The 16,992-nt window shown below is 42.8% G+C and overlaps 1 protein-coding gene across 2 annotated transcripts in view; it reads right to left on the reverse strand.

Annotated features, from left to right (window-relative positions):
- Positions 1-1,383: 1,383 nt before the first annotated feature.
- The window catches only part of prkg2 (protein kinase cGMP-dependent 2), a 65,209-nt gene continuing 49,600 nt past the window's right edge, over positions 1,384-16,992 (reverse strand). For both annotated transcript variants that reach the window (XM_088629482.1, XM_088629483.1), the window contains exons 17-19: positions 15,730-15,792; positions 2,778-2,844; positions 1,384-2,042 (exon numbers count right to left, since the gene is read on the reverse strand). In XM_088629482.1, coding sequence (XP_088485608.1) covers positions 1,947-2,042; positions 2,778-2,844; positions 15,730-15,792 — 226 coding nt within the window. In that variant the 3' untranslated portion in view covers positions 1,384-1,946. The remainder of the gene's footprint in view (positions 2,043-2,777; positions 2,845-15,729; positions 15,793-16,992) is intronic.

A 16,992-nucleotide genomic window follows, 5' to 3' on the forward strand; every position in this document is an offset into this window, starting at 1 on the left:
ATTTGTATTTGCTGTATTTTGCTGGAAAATATTTCCAGAAAAATATCTTTGTTAAAAAGAGAAATAAGAGAATTATTTCAAAACAAACTGTTATTGGCGTATGCAAAGAAGAAAAAAGTTAGCATTGTAATAAATAGTATTCTTTTTCTATAATGATGATCAATTCCCTGTTATTCTGTAATTATTATAATAATTGTAGTCATAATTAAAAACATTTATGTACAGTTAAGCCTATCTTCCTATTACAGTAATGGTTTAACCATTAGATTTTCTTGTATAGAAAGCATGTTTCAGAAAAAATAAACAAACTTAATACACTTAATTTAAACAGATTCGTCTTGAAACAGAACAGGTTTATTCTAGGAGTAAATCAAAAGTTAAATTATTATTATTATTATTATTATTATTATTATAATGATGATGAAATGTATTTGGAATGATAATCGGAAAACTAGAAAATGAAAGGGAGATGGCAGATGGCTAAAAAGGAGATCTTGTTTAAATAAAAAACAAAATACTTTGAAGAACAAAAACATGAACATGCACAATACAGTATATACAGTAAAATTACAACAGCATATTTAGTAGGCAACTGTAAAAATACAGGTGTTTGTATTGTGAATTGGTTAATTTACGAGTACAAATATAAGGTAAATGCTTAAAATTGGGTGATGTGATTAGTGGAGAATCACAGGGATCTGTTCAAGGAACACTGGTATTACTAATTTATATCAATGAACTATATTCAAAGAAAATAAAAAAAAATATGTTAAATGTGTACTATGTACAGGTAACACCTAATTTATAATATTGTGTACTATTTAATTACCATTCAATAAAATATATTTCTACTTTGGAATCAGTCCATAAATACATTATGGATCCGAAGGGAATGTCCTAACTGGCAATCCAAAGAAAATTAACCTTTTCAGTATTGAACAAAGACTATGTGGGGACCTGATCCAAGGATTCAAAATCTTCCAGTGCACTGACAAATCCATCCCAGTAGAGTTCTTAAGAATAAATAGTGAAACATGAATCAGAAGACAATGCACTTAAAACCGAGAAAAGAAGGCACTTATATATGCAATTAGCTGTGGGAGTATAGAACAAGCAACAGAGCCACATTGCTGAAGTTGATACCCTGGCTTCTTTCAAGACGTGGCTAGATGACATCTTTGGAAAAAATAGCTACTACCATAAAGCTAAGAGCCGTAAGAGCTTTTGGATCTGAAATGTCCAGAAATACTCCTGTATGCATGTATGAGCTTTGCTAATATTAATAAAAGTAGACATACAGAAAAGAGACTTTCATTTTTCAGACACATTTGGAGGATGTAAGCCATCCAGTGAGGGTGAGTCTGAGGGTGAGTCTTTTGGGAGTTTGAAAGTGTAAAATATTTTAATAAAAACACACAGTTTCAAACATTGTCAGGAAATTAAACCTTTTCTAAGACATCACAGCTTACTCACAAAATCCATCACAATATATATAGTATATCTAATACATACAAAGAAAAGTGTCTTTATAACTGTTTTTAAACTCATTTGTTTCTCTGGTGACTGATTGCAGAGATGCAATTTGTGAGAAATTAGGCTTGTTAATAACACATAGAGCCATCTTCTCTGAAACTGAAAAGAAAATTGAGTTTGGTTGTTTCATCGTCTTCACAATTCAACCCTTGGAAACCTTTTAGTTCAGCACAGGTATACACTTTTCCTTGGTTTCAGAAAAACACAGACATGAAAACTCATAGCCTGTTCAGTTTTCATTTTTCTTCTTTACAAACTCCTATTTGCAAATTGTAAAATTGATCCCACACACCTTATAAGCATCACTATTCATAGAAAGAGTTACTGTTTGACACTTAGCAACATCACAAAATGGCCATTATTAGTAATATAACTGTGGTTTTGTTCTCCAGATAACAGAACAACAGAATGTCTTAGAAGTCATTATCCCAGCCGGACAGCTCATCTGGGGGAATGTCGACATCTGGAGGGTAGTTGTCAAAATAACTATGATCTGTTGGGCCTTTTAACTGCAATAAAAAAGATGAAATAATTAAGTGATTATTTTGTTTAATTAATGATTAATTTTGTTTCTATCTATTGACCTGACACTGGCTCTTACTTAAAAAATCTGTAGATATTTAAAACAAATATTACTTTACATATACAGAGATGTACTTGTAAAATATGTATTCACAAGTTAACTTTGACATAACTCTTCACCTTTTTAAATGCAGTTTCACAAGAAATCACTGCCAATAGTTGGTCATGACTAATTAAAACAGATTTTCAAAACTGTAAATGTTTAAATGTCTGTTAAATAATAAATTACCTCAACTAAATTATTTTTATTACACATCCACGCATAGTGGTTTTAAGAATTGGATCTCTGGCAACCTCTCACAGTGGATATTTCACTTGGAGGACAAGGAGACATGGACCAGCTCCTCTAACATGTTGTCCTGAACAGCCATTAATCAATTAACTTGTTGTAAGTGCTTTGGTGCCTGACAGGAGACTTCTTACAGATTGGAGGGGAAACACAACACTTGGTGAAATCACTGTTCTCCTAAGGTCACAGGACTCACTGCTGAAATGCGTAGGGAGCACTAACTCCTCCTAACCCTACTGCAGTGGCACTCTGCCATTTGTGTGCCAATGCTGAGGGATTTTAGTTTACAGTCAGTAAGTGACATGTGGATCAAAGGGCTCAATCTGCATTCCATTACTTATTAATTCATGCAGGACCAAATATACATTGTTACCTCTCTTTTAAGTGGAGACATTAAACTTCTGGCTTTCAGCCCCTCCCAATTAAAGGCGTTAAACCACCTGTAAATAATTGATACACATATTAATTAGACATGATATCAGTTTCCACCCAGATAATATTCCCTATACTACATTGAAATGATCATATATAAGAGAAAACTTTAAAATTCAATTTATGTAATCCAGGTATGATTCTGAACTCATATGAACATTTTAACATTTCTGAAGATAATGCTGATGTGCTTCATCAATAAAACATTAAAGGCAATAGCCAGGGAAAAATATAAGATTACATAAGAAGGAAATTATACTGTTAATGTTATCTTACAGCCACATGACACGGGTTACCTTTTAATCAATTTTGAAATTTGGGTAATCAAAAAACCTTTTATCCATGACTAATAATTTATTATCCAGCGATCATGTAAAAGGACAATTATGCTTCATTATTTCATAATGTATCATAGGCAGAATTTTAAAATATAAAGATCACAAAAACATAAAGTCAAGACTACATAATTTTCAATAAATACATTGAAGTTTTTATTGATTCTGAGACAGGATAATTCAGCAACAATAAAAATGAGAGGGATAAGGCTCTAATTGTTGTTGTTGTTGTTGTTGTTGTTGTTGACCTCAGGGTCCCTACCTCTGAGCATGCTGAACAAATTATACAGTTAGCTGCTGCCTTAGCAAGTTGTGGTGGATGCACAGTTAAAAAGAATATATAAGACCATCTGCTAAGGCTTATAAAAACATAATTAAATTACTAAGGCAGAATCTAGCCATTATCAGCCCAAGGGACAGGAAGATCTCAGCAGAAACCAGAAGGAGCAGAAGCCAAGGGGGAGTGACAGCATTTCTGAAACAGAGTAGGCTCCACTGCAGCAATGCACAGTTTGAAACCTGACCATTCTTACACCAGAAGTCCAAAAGTATCCTAACACTTGGTTCACATGTTATAGAAACCGATAAGCTGAGTTCTAGGGGAGAAGTGGGGGGTCCTCCACCCCTTCCTCTATAATTCAATTATCTCTTTACTGTTTAAACCCTAAACCCGCTAACACAACTTACTTGAATTCTGAGCACTAGACCTATAATGGCTCACAAGCCTAAATATATGTCATCTCCAGACCCCCTTTCCCTCCTCCAGTACCTTGAAGATTCTCCATGCCATTTGTTTTCTGCTGTTTTGCCATCACAACCTTCTAATTTTCAAACTAATCCTCCTCTCAACCATCGCCAAAGCTTCTGCTTCTCCCATCCAGCCACCCGATTTACGCCTTTCAAACACTGCCGCACCACCTCAGATACACCGACTCGTCTCTTTTACAAGGACTGGCCTCTTCCAAGGCTCCTCAAATCACTGTTTGACAGATGTATTCCTATTCCACCTCACTCTGACCGTTTAGCCCCCCTTTTTCTACTTTTATACGATTCGGTTTCAGCTTAACCAGTCCTCCATCCTTCTCTCTCTATAGCAGTACCTGCAGCTCCACCTTCTGAAAATTGTACAGCCCCTCCTCCTCCTCTCAACTCTCCAGTTCCACCTTCACCTCCTCCAGAGCTACCCAGATTCTCTTTCTGTGCAGATTTCCCACTAGCTTTCTCAAACTCTTGAACCACTTTCTCGCTCTGTAGCCAATATTAACTCCTGTCTGCTCAAGCTTGAAAATTCCCTTCATTCAGCTCCTCCTCTCTCAGACCCACCCCTCTCCATTATTTTTTTTTTCTACCCTCAGTACAGCTAAAGCCTCACGCTCTATGCTGCTCTCAGGCTACCCTCATTTTCGCTGCCAGATCCTTGAAGGTAAAGATATCAATTCCGTTTCTCTCATATTAGATGGCTCTGATCGCAATTACTGAGTAGTGGAATCCGGAGATCTCCAGGATTCACGTCTTAACTTTCACTCTCATCAAAATTATTCTGAATTTCTCTATTTTTCAGGGATGCCATCTGTTCTTTCCACCCTCTGCGGCGTGTCGTGGACTTTTATCAAAGAAGAGCCAGGAGACTTATTCTCATTCACTCAGTAAGGTCTTTATTCATATTGCAATATGGGAAAAAGCCATCCCCCGTCTGTGCAGAGAAGTGAAAGCTGATTCAAAAGCAAGCAGGGAGACCCCTTGTTTTATATCTTTTTTAAGCTGATGCAACACTTCAAGGACAGGCAAAGCAGTAATTTTCCATTCCTTATAGGTTTCTGCTTTCAGCAAAGAAGAGCAGTTAGTTATTCAAATAGTTTCTCATACTCCCTTCTTCAAGCAGTAGAGATAAACATTATTAAAACATCCCGTGCCCTTGATGAGTTGGGTGCTGAAGAAAGATGTGAAGATGGGGGTTTGAATTTAATCTTTTCTGTAGGGGGTTTAGACTTCCAAGTCACAAGCAGGGGTTTATGGCAGGAAAGGGGGTTAACTGATAAGGATTGCAGATGCCAGCTAGGAACCCCCCTGGGTGTAATGTTAAACTGACCATTTGCCCAGAACATCATAAACTGGCCAAATACCATGAACCCCCCTCTTTACCATCAGACCGAGTGACGTCAGAAACGGAGAAGAAAACTGTATATAACCCAAAAGTTTGTAACAGTACGGGGAACAATACTTCGGTTTTGTTGTTTCTTGCGGGAAACAAGACTTCGGCTTTATTGTTCCTTGCATGCAATAAACTCATCTGTTTTACTTCATCTCGGGATCAAGAACCTTATTTCTTCTGTTACAACAAATTTGGCGTAGTCGACAGGATGCTCCAGAAGGCGCAGAACTTCCCATCGGCAGGAGAGACGGTCAGCGCGCACATAACTAAGAGGTAAGGACTCCTCTTTTATTTAAAAGTCCCGACTCTCTCTGACCGATTGGGAAATCTCTGCTCCCTGCGAGAATCGCCCGAGATGACGGAGTAAACGTGAGTTTCTGAATTCCTCTGGCCCGGGGAAGGCACCGGTGTACGTAATGGGTTGTTTGCTGTAAGCCCAGAATTTGGTCTGGCAGGGGTTCCGCGGTATTGTGTACAGGCGTTCGAAGCTGGTGTATGCCTTAATTGCGCGTGGAGTTTTGAACGGGTTTTGGACCCTTACCGTGAAGTTCAGGACTGGTGTGGGTCTTAATTGCACCCGGAGTTCTGAAGGTCAGAACTGGTTTGGGTCTTAATTGCACCCGGAGTTCTGAGGCTCTGAATCGGTGTGGGCCTTAATTGCGCCCGGGGTTCTAGAGCAAGTGGTGCATTAAATGCACGTAGTTCAGGACTGGTGTGGGTCTTAGTTGCACCCGGAGTTCTGAAGGTCAGAACTGGTGTGGGTCTTAATTGCACCCGGAGTTCTGTGGCTCGGGATCGGTGTGGGCCTTAATTGCGCCCGGGGTTCTGGAGCTGAGTGGTGCATTAAATGCACGTATAATCCAGGATTGGTGTGGGCTTTAATTACGCCCGGGGTCCTGAGATTAGCTACGCCTTGATCGTGCACAGATTGGCGTGGCGTGGTTTTTTTTTGTTTTAAAGGAAACAGGAGTAGAAGAGATATATGTATGTATGTTTTTGGTGTTTTCCTTGTTTGTGAAATACATATACACACGCACGACACTAACATAAACACACCTCATAATAAAAGAGCAAAGCATTAAGTAGCAGGATTTAAAGGACGTTGAGACCCGAGAATCGCCCTGATTGAGCTCAGTGCGTAAGTCCACCCCGGGGCAAAAGCAGCGATGCTGGCGTTCTGGGGATGGTGAGTTACTGATCAAGAAAGGGGGTTTTCGAGGTCTCGTTTCTTACCTGTGAACAGTGCGGTGTAAGTCCTCTCTAAAGTCTCGGAGAGGCATTTAGATCTGGAGGTAACAGACGCCCTTAGCTGAATGAGTGCAGTAATGCACAGGTTTTTCCAAGTGAAAACATCCCCCTACTGAATGAGCTGTTACCTCACACACGACAAAAGTAAATCTTAAAGAAACCAAACATGTGTGCTAATTGGGTGTTTGAGAAAGTGGTGGAAGTATCTGATTACATATCGGAAAAGTGTAAATTGACTGAAAGGGAAGAGAAATATAGGAAGAAGCTGAGTCTGTCAGAAGGAGTTTGGGGCGAAGATGCCTGTAAAAAAGCGTATGAACATTGGAACAAAAACAAAGATTTAGCTGCAGCCCTGGTGATCGGCCGACACCTGAGGTGGCAGATTAGCATGAAGGAGAAATCAGAATGGGATAGAAAAGAGAAGGAGTTCACAGAAAAAATAAAAGCGTTAAATGAGAGGAAAGATAATTTATTCGCGGCAAAAGAGGTACTAGAAAAAAAACTAAAAGAGGCAGTACAGGAGAATGAGAAATTAAAGAAGGAATTAACTCCTGGTCACGCTGCACTGGTTAATGTGCTACAGCCGGCGACTAAGTTTTATCCTGCTCTCCCACAGGGGAACAAACAGGCAGGAAACGAAAATAATTGGGATCAATTCCCTCAGTGGCCATATGGAGAAGGGGGGTCTGATTGGGATAACACTTGGTATGAGTGTGATAAAGACGGATCAGGGTCTCCCCTGTTAGAGGGAGGGCGCCCGCAGGTCTGTACTCTCACTCGAAGTGGGAAAGGACTTGATGTAGCAGGGGCTGGTGCCGTTGATGACAGCGCCACTCTAACTCCGTCTCGCACCCCGCCGAGGGGGTCCGTTCTCGCACCTACCTTCCCTGAACCCCCAATACGATCAAATCCAAAACCGGAGGATATTGACCGGTGGGCTAGAGAAGTACCGCACCCAAAATTAGGGATGCAGCGAACCTGGAGTGCGCTTCAGGAATTAAAAGATACTTATGGTATCTCCCCCCTGACTGCCGCTATGATCCTCAGAAGGACAGGGGAAAAGCGTGTCGGAGAACTAAAACAATTGTGTGAGGATAACGGCAGGGGAGGGCGATGGGAATGGGTTTGGCGATGGCTTAAACAAAATTATCCACCAAAGACAGATTGGAAAAAGATATCTGCGTGTCAGCAAAAAGAAAGCGAGGATGTGGCTGACTTCACTGACCGCTTCGTCACACTCTGGCTGGAATGCTCAGGACTGAGTGACGAAGATGATGTGAATAGCGACGCCTCTGCTGTAATTAAACAAATTTATTTGGGCGGTCTTAAGCCTGATATAGCCAAAGCCCTTCAGTTAAAAGAGCCCGAAATAGGGCAAGATACGACTAAACAATTTGAGGAAATAGTAAAAATGGCACGGCAAATCGAGAGAAATATGTATGCTAAGGTGCGGGCAATACAAACAGGGTGGACACCCCCCATACTGAAGGGTGGAGCTGGCCCTGACACCCGACTAAATCCAAAAAGCGAAATTACAACTCGGTGCCATTATTGTAAAAATTTCGGACATTGGCAAAAGAATTGCAAAAGGCGATTAGCCAGCGAGGGCAGGGTTGGAAGATACCGAGATCCCCCGTTCAATCCCTCGAATCGAGAGGGGCAAAAAAACCTGTTGTCACAATTACAGGATCTGAGCGAAGCAGACAAACGCGCCATCAGGGAGCTTTTAAACTAGGACTCCCCCTAGTGGCCTCCCTACGCCTATCTCAGGAACTGAGTGAAAAAGAGCTCAAATTACAATGCACGATTAATGGGATTCAAATGTCACTTTTATGGGACACTGGGGCTCAATTATCGTGTTTATCTGAACAGTCAGCCAAACGGTGTGGTGTCATGTTCACAGGGAAGGAGCTGGAGGCCACTGGTGTAGGGGGTAATCGAATAACACTCAGAGAAACTCAAGAACTCAAAATTAGACTAGGAGATGGGGAGGTAACATTTAATGCTGTCATGTGGGTAGGTTCTACCCCAGATCTGTTGGGATGGGATGCTCTAAAATACCTACAACGGGTTACATTAACCGTACATGAGGAGAGGGTGGAGGTAAACATCTGGTCCCTCCAAAAAGACGAACTAAAAGGGCATCCAATTTGGACTATGGATAAGGACGAATGCGGGCTTCTGGATATGGAACCCGCCACATTTACTGGGAAATCCCCGCCATACACAAAGCCATATAAAATCAACAAAGAGGCGGAGGAAGGGGTTCGACCAGTAATACAAAAACTATTGACTCAAGGCATTGTACGAAAAACACATAGTACAAGCAACAGTCCAATATGGCCCGTAAAGAAAGCCAGCGGAGCATGGCGATTCACAGTTGATTACTCAAAAGCTAATCAACACATCAACCGTCACACCCCCTTAGTAGCAGACCCCTCTGCTATTTTTCAACTACTGACCCCTGAGCACCAGGTGTTTTCAGTAATTGACATGGCTAATGGGTTCTGGTCTGTTCCTCTACACCCAGAGGTACAAGATTGGTTCGCCTTTGTTGTAGATGGAGAACAATATACTTGGACCAGGTTACCACAGGGGTTTCATAACAGCCCCACCGTGTATCACATGGCACTTCGGAGGCATCTCCGGGAGCTGCCTCAAGTGTCCTCCGTCGTTATCCAATATGTGGATGATATTTTAATCGCGTCTCCTGACGAGGAAACCCACAAGAAGGACCTCCAAATTATTCTCAACCATTTGGTTAAAAAAGGACACAAGGCTAGTTATAGCAAAGCACAGTTATGCCTAGACACCGTAATTTACTTGGGACAAAAGATTAGTCAGGGAAAAAGGAAATTGACAGAAGATCGGGCCCAGGCAATCCGAACACACCCTAGTCCCAATACGGTGAGAGAGCTCCGATCATTTCTGGGTCTGTGCAATTTCAATAGAAATTGGGTTGATGCTTTTTCTGAAAGGGCCAAACCACTTACAGACCTATTAAAGGGGGGAGGGAGGTCCCTTGATCCTATTGCTTGGAGTCCTGAAGCTGAACATGCTTTTAATGATTTAAAACAAGCTCTGTTACAGGCTCCTGCATTGGGGTTTCCTCAGACAGATCAACCATTCTACCTCTACGTAAGTGAAAAGAATGGATTTTGGACAGCTGTACTAACACAGGAACATGGGGGTAGGTACCGCCCGGTAGGGTATTACTCTGGATCCTTGGACGAGGTAGCCAGGGGCTGGGGACCATGTCTACGAGCCGTTCAGGCCGTCTGTCTAGCAGTACAGGCAGTCAATAACATAGTGCTAGATCAACAACTGATTGTTCGATGCCCACATGCGGTACACACCCTCATGTCCCTGAATCGGGTCAGTCAGGTTAATGCGATACGATGGAGCAAGTGGCAGGTCTTGTTAGAGGCTCCAAATATTACCATTGAACGTGAAGGAGCTCTAAATCCAGCCACATTGTTACCTGACCCATCAGAAGCCTACATGTTAGAACACAGCTGTGATGTTTGGGCAATGGGAGAAGATGAGGGCATCAAAATAGCCGAGCAACCACTAAGGAATGAAGACCTCATCCTTTTCACTGATGGAACTTCAGTCATAAATTCTAGTGGGGAGAGGAAAGCGGGTTGGGCTGTGACTACAGAACATGATATCCAATGTGGGGGAAGATTTGAGGTACCCACGTCAGCACAGCGAGCTGAACTGAAAGCTTTGGTGGAAGCCTGTAAATTATCAAAAGGCAAGACCACCACAATATACACAGACTCACGATACGCATTTGGAGTATGCCATGATTTTGGAAGGTTATGGAGTAATAGGGATTTTTTAACCTCTGCTGGCACTCCGGTAAAGAATGCAGATCTGGTGTCTGAGCTGCTTGCGGCTCTCCAACTCCCAAAGCAGGTAGCTGTAGTCAAATGTAAGGGCCACAGCAGAGAGGACACTCCCGAGGCCAGGGGCAATAAGCTAGCAGACTGGACAGCACGTCAAGCTGCCCTTGGGCAATGGGAGGAGTGGGCTATAGAAAAACCTCTTCAGATTATTTCAGTTTGCACAGTGAACATACAGGCACTCCGGACGGAACAGCTCAGCGAGCTCCAGGCCCAGGCTCCAAGGATTGAGAAATGGACCTGGATGGAACGCAATGTGGGGCTGCAGAAGGATGGGACCTGGAGGTGCCAGCGTACAGGCAGACCCGCCTGTCCCAAGCAACTAATGCCCTACCTGGCACAGCAAATACACTCCACAGGGCACCCAGGTGTTAGCCAAATGACTCGACGCTTTGCTCAGAGCTGGGTGGGCACAGGCTTCACACCCTTCGCAGCTGATGTGGTACAACGCTGTGGAGAGTGCCAAAAAGCCTCTGGAGCACCGCCGGTTTGGGCTCCTAATCTTCGACGTCCTGCACCCGAGGGGCCCTTTAGACACTGGCAAATAGACTATTGTTCACTGCCACCCTGTAAAGGGAAAACAGGCCTCCTAGTGATGGTGGACCAGTTTTCTAGATGGGTGGAGGCTGTCCCTGTCAAACGAGAGACTGCGCAGACAACTGCCAAATATCTCGTGACAGAAGTAATTCCCCGATGGGGACTCCCGTGTCGCATAGACTCAGACCAGGGCACACATTTTACTGGAAAAGTGTGTCAGGTGGTGGCAGACCTACTAGGGATCAAATGGGACTTGCATTGCCCTCATCACCCGCAGTCCTCCGGCATGGTGGAACGGGTGAACCGGACTTTGAAGGCTAAATTGACAAAGTACCACCTGGGAGGGATCCCCTGGGTGGATGCATTGCCCGCCGTACTGTGCAGCATCCGGGCTGGGACAAATCGAATAGTGGGGCTGAGCCCGTTTGAGGTGATCACGGGGCGTCCCATGAGACTGAGTGACTCTCCAGGACATGACAGAGTAGGCTTGAGTATACTAACTGATTCTCTGTTACAGTATTGCAAGTTGCTGACAGAGGCCACCCAAGGAGCCCGTGAGCAGGTCCTGGAGGCGTGGGGACCACCACCTGAAGGAGGGCACGACCTCATCCCAGGAGAGTGGGTGTGGATCAGGAAATTTCCTTCACAGGTTCTCCAGCCCAGGTGGGACGGACCCTACCAGATCCTGTTGACAACCGAGTCTGCGGTTCGAGTGGAAGGAAAAGATCAATTGTTGCTGTAGAACTATGTTCCGCAGGGATTAATGATCATCTCTCCCACAAAGGAGAACATGGAATTAATTCCTTTTTAGGCCTCTCCTATCTGACAGCTAAGAAAACCAACCAAAGTGCCTGCTGGGTGTGTGCCGCATTACCCAAATATGTACAGGGAGGACTTCCTATGGGGGCCATTCCTTGGCGTCTCGAGGAAGTCATAGGCATGATCATTTGGAGGGATAATTTAGGAGATTTTAATATGACAAACTATGGGGGTTGCCATAACACGACTTTAACCTGCACAACATTACAATATCTACAGGAGCGAGGCTTAGAGCCCACGAGTTTCAGCACACTAATGGTCTGCACTTGGTTGGATGGAGTCGTTGCAACCTTACCATCGCTGCAAATATATCCACCTCTACCTTCCAAATTCCAGGATGGGATCGGCACACCCCACAATTCGGTATAAGTTTCTTATTTTCAGAGGCATGGGGAGCGCCAAACGGAACATATTTCATTTGTGGAAAACGAGCCTACCCATGGTTGCCAGCCCAGTGGTCTGGCTCATGTTATTTAGGATATGTGGTTCCTCATATCCGTGTTCAAACCCACACCCCCTTCGGACCTAACCACAGACCACAAAGAAAATTGGCTGATTGGGAATATTATTTAGGTATAATATTTCCACAAGCCGGCATGAACTTTCTGAGTCGAGAGTTAATTCAAATGGCCTCGACTTTAGAAGAATTAGCAAATTCTACCTCATCTAGTCTGAAGGCTGTTAATGATGAGATGGTAGCCCTCAGAACAGTGGCCATGCAGAACCGACTAGCTTTAGATTATGTACTGGCGGCCCAAGAAGGAACTTGTGCAGTAATTGGCACTGAATGCTGCACATATATCCCTGATAATTCTGAGCACATCTCAGATCTGGCCCAACACATTTACAATGAGGGACAGAAATATCAGGACTATTATACTGAAAATTGGGGAATTGGATCTTGGTAAAGTCTGTGTTTGGGGCCTGGGGCGGAACTTTTTTACAGTGTTTATTTGTAGGAATAGTATTGTTTATATGTATAATTGTAATCATCACGTGCACAAAAACATGTATCACATCTTGCCATAACCGTGGAACGTACAATGTCATGGCAATACATACCTGTTCGCCAAGAAAGGAAAGATCTGCCCTGACATTGTATGTATAAAAATAGGCTACACTGACGTATGCCATATTTTATAAGGGGGGAATGAAGAAAGATGTGAAGACGGGGGTTTGAATTTAATCTTTTCTGTAGGGGGTTTAGACTTCCAAGTCACAAGCAGGGGTTTATGGCAGGAAAGGGGGTTAACTGATAAGGATTGCAGATGCCAGCTAGGAACCCCCCTGGGTGTAATGTTAATTTGCCCAGAACATCATAAACTGGCCAAATACCATGAACCCCCCTCTTTACCATCAGACCGAGTGACGTCAGAAACGGAGAAGAAAACTGTATATAACCCAAAAGTTTGTAACAGTACGGGGAACAATACTTCGGTTTTGTTGTTTCTTGCGGGAAACAAGACTTCGGCTTTATTGTTCCTTGCATGCAATAAACTCATCTGTTTTACTTCATCTCGGGATCAAGAACCTTATTTCTTCTGTTACAACAGTGCTATTACACTTTGTTCTAAGTATCCAGCTGCTTCTGCAGCACAGCTCTGTCCGTAAACATCATTTTCAGGATAAAACACCTTTGCTCAGTAACTTTCCATTACAGGAGCCAGGAGTGGACAACTACTGCTTGTCCTTGTAAAGGTGGTTCTTTGCCCAATTAAATTTTCAGTTTGAACTGATTTGTAATTTATCCACTCTTCCTCTTCCTTCGTCGTCTCATCCTCATGCTCTTTTCTCCTTCAAGTTCCGAGTTCTGCATCCTTTTGTCATCTAGAATCAAATCTCCACCCAGCTTTAATGGACATGTTACTATGTGCTTTATCCCCCTCTGCCCACACAGCCTACTCTTATGCCAGGACTACCTTTCCCCCGTTCCACCAACCGCCTTTATTTCCATTTTAACTTTGCTCTTCTCGCTGTTTTCCAAGTGCAACAGGATCTTACCTCTGGGATTCAGTTCTGCCGCACGTTTCAGTCTCTTTAATGTCCTCACTGCTTTTTATTCCAGCACTCCATCTTGCACTCCGTGGAATCCAGAGACAGCACCTCTAAGAGCTCCTTCCAGGAAGCCTATCTCCTCCAACATCCCTGCTTTTTTCCCTGAGACAAGGCCATTTTAACCCTTCAAGGATGCTCTTATGGATGCAATGTGTTTGACTGCAACAGATTCTAAGAACCTCAATTCACCAGTTTGTCTGTATTCATTCTCCCAGAATTGAGTGACCTGACTTGTATCCCTTGTATACTTTCATTCTTTCTAGCCTGATCCACTTCGTTATGGATACTTCAGTACCCAGATACATGTTTTCTCCTCTGCTGTGAGTATCAGTCTCCAATGCTGGTCTCAACCCTCAGTTTTCTCCTAGTTTCTTCAGAATCATAGTTGTAATCTCCACTGCCCGAGCTATCCTGGATATTCAACATATTTACACAATGGGCCAGTCATCCTCCTCTACAGTCCACCTTTACATCAACACCACTCTCTCAGGCATTTCAGCTACTCATTATCTATTGCTAGTATGCCCAGAGTTGGGGCATCTGTTCCTCTGGGGCCACCAGAAGTTTTCCCCTGAATTGGCATGTAGGTGTTTTTTCCTCTCCACTGTGCGGTCAGGCTCACACATAGCCTCTTCACCTTCCTCCTAAAGTGATTCCTCCAGTCAGTGGTTCTTTCTCTTCCCCATTGAGGGATTTGTTCCCAGTCGTTAGGCAGCACCTCTCATGCAACTCTAAGCGAGTCAAGGGGCTATCTCCTCCTTTCTATCCCCTGAGGGCATAACCTAGTCGTGAGGCAGCACCTCTTAAAGCGCCCCTTAAGGAGTCAGGGGAGTCTTCCTCTTCCTTCCCTACCCCTGAGGGCTTAGCTCCCATTCATGAGGCAGCGCCTCTCAAGCGACTCTCTGGGAATCAGGGGTGTTCATGTTTTCATGCTCCGGAGGCTGCCAAGTCAGCCAACCCCAATCGGCCTACTGGGTTCCCCCGTGCGGTCCAGATGCTTCTTTCTGTACTTTAGTAACCCCTGCTTCTCCCCATGAAATAGAATCCGATAGGTGGAGTTCTAAGGGAGAAGCTGGGGCTCCGCCCCTTCCTCTATCATTCAATTATTTCTTTCCTATATAAACCGTAACCTTGCTAACACCTTGGTAACACACATGTCTAGAGTCTTTGAATTCCCTCCCCCTCCTCCTCCTCTTTCTTTCATGTTGCCTTTGCATCCAGGTTCCCTCTGGGGGGTAAGTAAAGCCACTTCCCTGACGTCAGGATGGCAGCGCCACCTTGACCCTTTCTGAAGAGGTTCTCAAGTGCGAGCCAGAGGGGACCCCTGGCCACATTATTCTCAGGAACTCTAACTTACTAATTTTCCTTCCCTCGATCCCCTAAAAGTTTATCCCAGTTGCGAGGCAGCACCTGAAAGTGACTCTCAGCGAGTCAGGGGACTTCTTTTGCTTCCTTCGCGAGCAGCTTTCTCGTCATTCTCAACCCCTCAAACAGCACTTCTTAAAGTGGTTCCTCCAGTCAGGGATTCTTTCTCTTTCCCTTTGACGGATTCGTTCCCAGTCGTGAGGCAGCGCCTCTCATGCGACTCTCAGCAGGTCAAGGAACTATCTCCTCCTTTCTATCCCCTGAGGGCAGCGCTTGGTCGTGAGGCAGACTTTCAAGGTTTACCTCAATAATTGGCAACATTACAAATTGTTATTTTAAGCTAAAGAAATGCTTCATAAATGCTTTCCAGCTTAGGTCTCTGTGTGGAGAGACTGGGATATTCCTAACCCATGAAATGTTTCTCTTATCTCAAACTCTGAACTCTATAATACATTTTGCAACATAATGACTCACCTGTGTTTCTTAATATCAGTAATTCCATTCTTCAAGTTTCCCAGGCGTTCTGTTGGATTCTGTCTGTTAATCAAAAATAGTTAAACAATTGATAAAAACTGCTTAAAACATAACAAGAAAAAAGATAATAAAAACTTTGATTAAATTAAAATGTATCTATTAACAGTGGAGTGGCCTCAAACAAGACTAAATGTTTCAGTAGCAAGACATGTATTAGAAATAAATTATAATGTGCTTGCCATGAAGTGCACTGGCAGGGAAAGAGATTATTGGTAATATGAATCATAAAGGTGTAAATGAAGATAAAATACTTTTTTTTGGATTCATGTTCTGAATACAATGTCATCAATTGGAATGAATATCTGTCTTTTGTTACTTCCTTGTTTCTCTGTCCAATAATATTATTTTAACTCATTATTACCCTGACAACTTGATAAATTACTGTGTTGTTTTTTTATCTTATTATTGCAGTCCTTGACTTATTAATGTTTAACCTTTTCATTGTTTATATAATGAATTGATGTTTTCAAGTTCTTTCAGTTTAGTTTGGTATTAACAAACACTGATGGTAACAAGTTTACAGATTGTGATCTGTTTTATACAAGATTGTATTAAGCCTCAAGTGGGCTTGAAAATGAAGCAGAAGTTGCTTCAAATTAATAGCTCATTTAGGAGAAGTCTGATGAACTGCAAACATCAACATGTTTGATGAAGAACTACAGATGCAGCCATTCAAAATGCGCGGGCGATACCGCATTATTTTGCGGTACGCTGTACGCAGTCTACCGCAAGCTACCGGTAAATACCGCGAGTTACCGTAAATTCTCCTATAATACGACAAGCAAAATAATAGTATCCGGAATTTCCGCAAGGTGGAGCTAATAACGCTCAACCTCTCATGTTTGAGCTGTGGCCATCAGTCTTTAACGAAGATATTACTAATAGTATTAATAATGAATGACCTTGGACAAGCTGTAAGTGTAAACTCAAAGTACTGCCCTGGTCAACATTCTTTTTTTCATTGACCGTCTTTGTAAAAGTAACACCACAGCATTTCGCAATCACGCATTTGTTTCCAATCATGCAAAGTACAGTAATTTTTGAGAATCGATTCACCATGCCTTTCACATGCTCATTAAAGAGATTGATTTAGGAACATAAACATATTACCGTATGAAAACTGTACTGTATACAGTATGTATATGTATATTTAATGTCTTAACTGTGCCCGTTTAAGTATTGAATATTCATATCTAATTTTAC

Source organism: Lepisosteus platostomus, chromosome 4 (assembly GCF_059453375.1).
Source record: "Lepisosteus platostomus isolate fLepPlt1 chromosome 4, fLepPlt1.hap1, whole genome shotgun sequence".
Classification (NCBI taxonomy): Eukaryota; Metazoa; Chordata; class Actinopteri; order Semionotiformes; family Lepisosteidae; genus Lepisosteus; species Lepisosteus platostomus.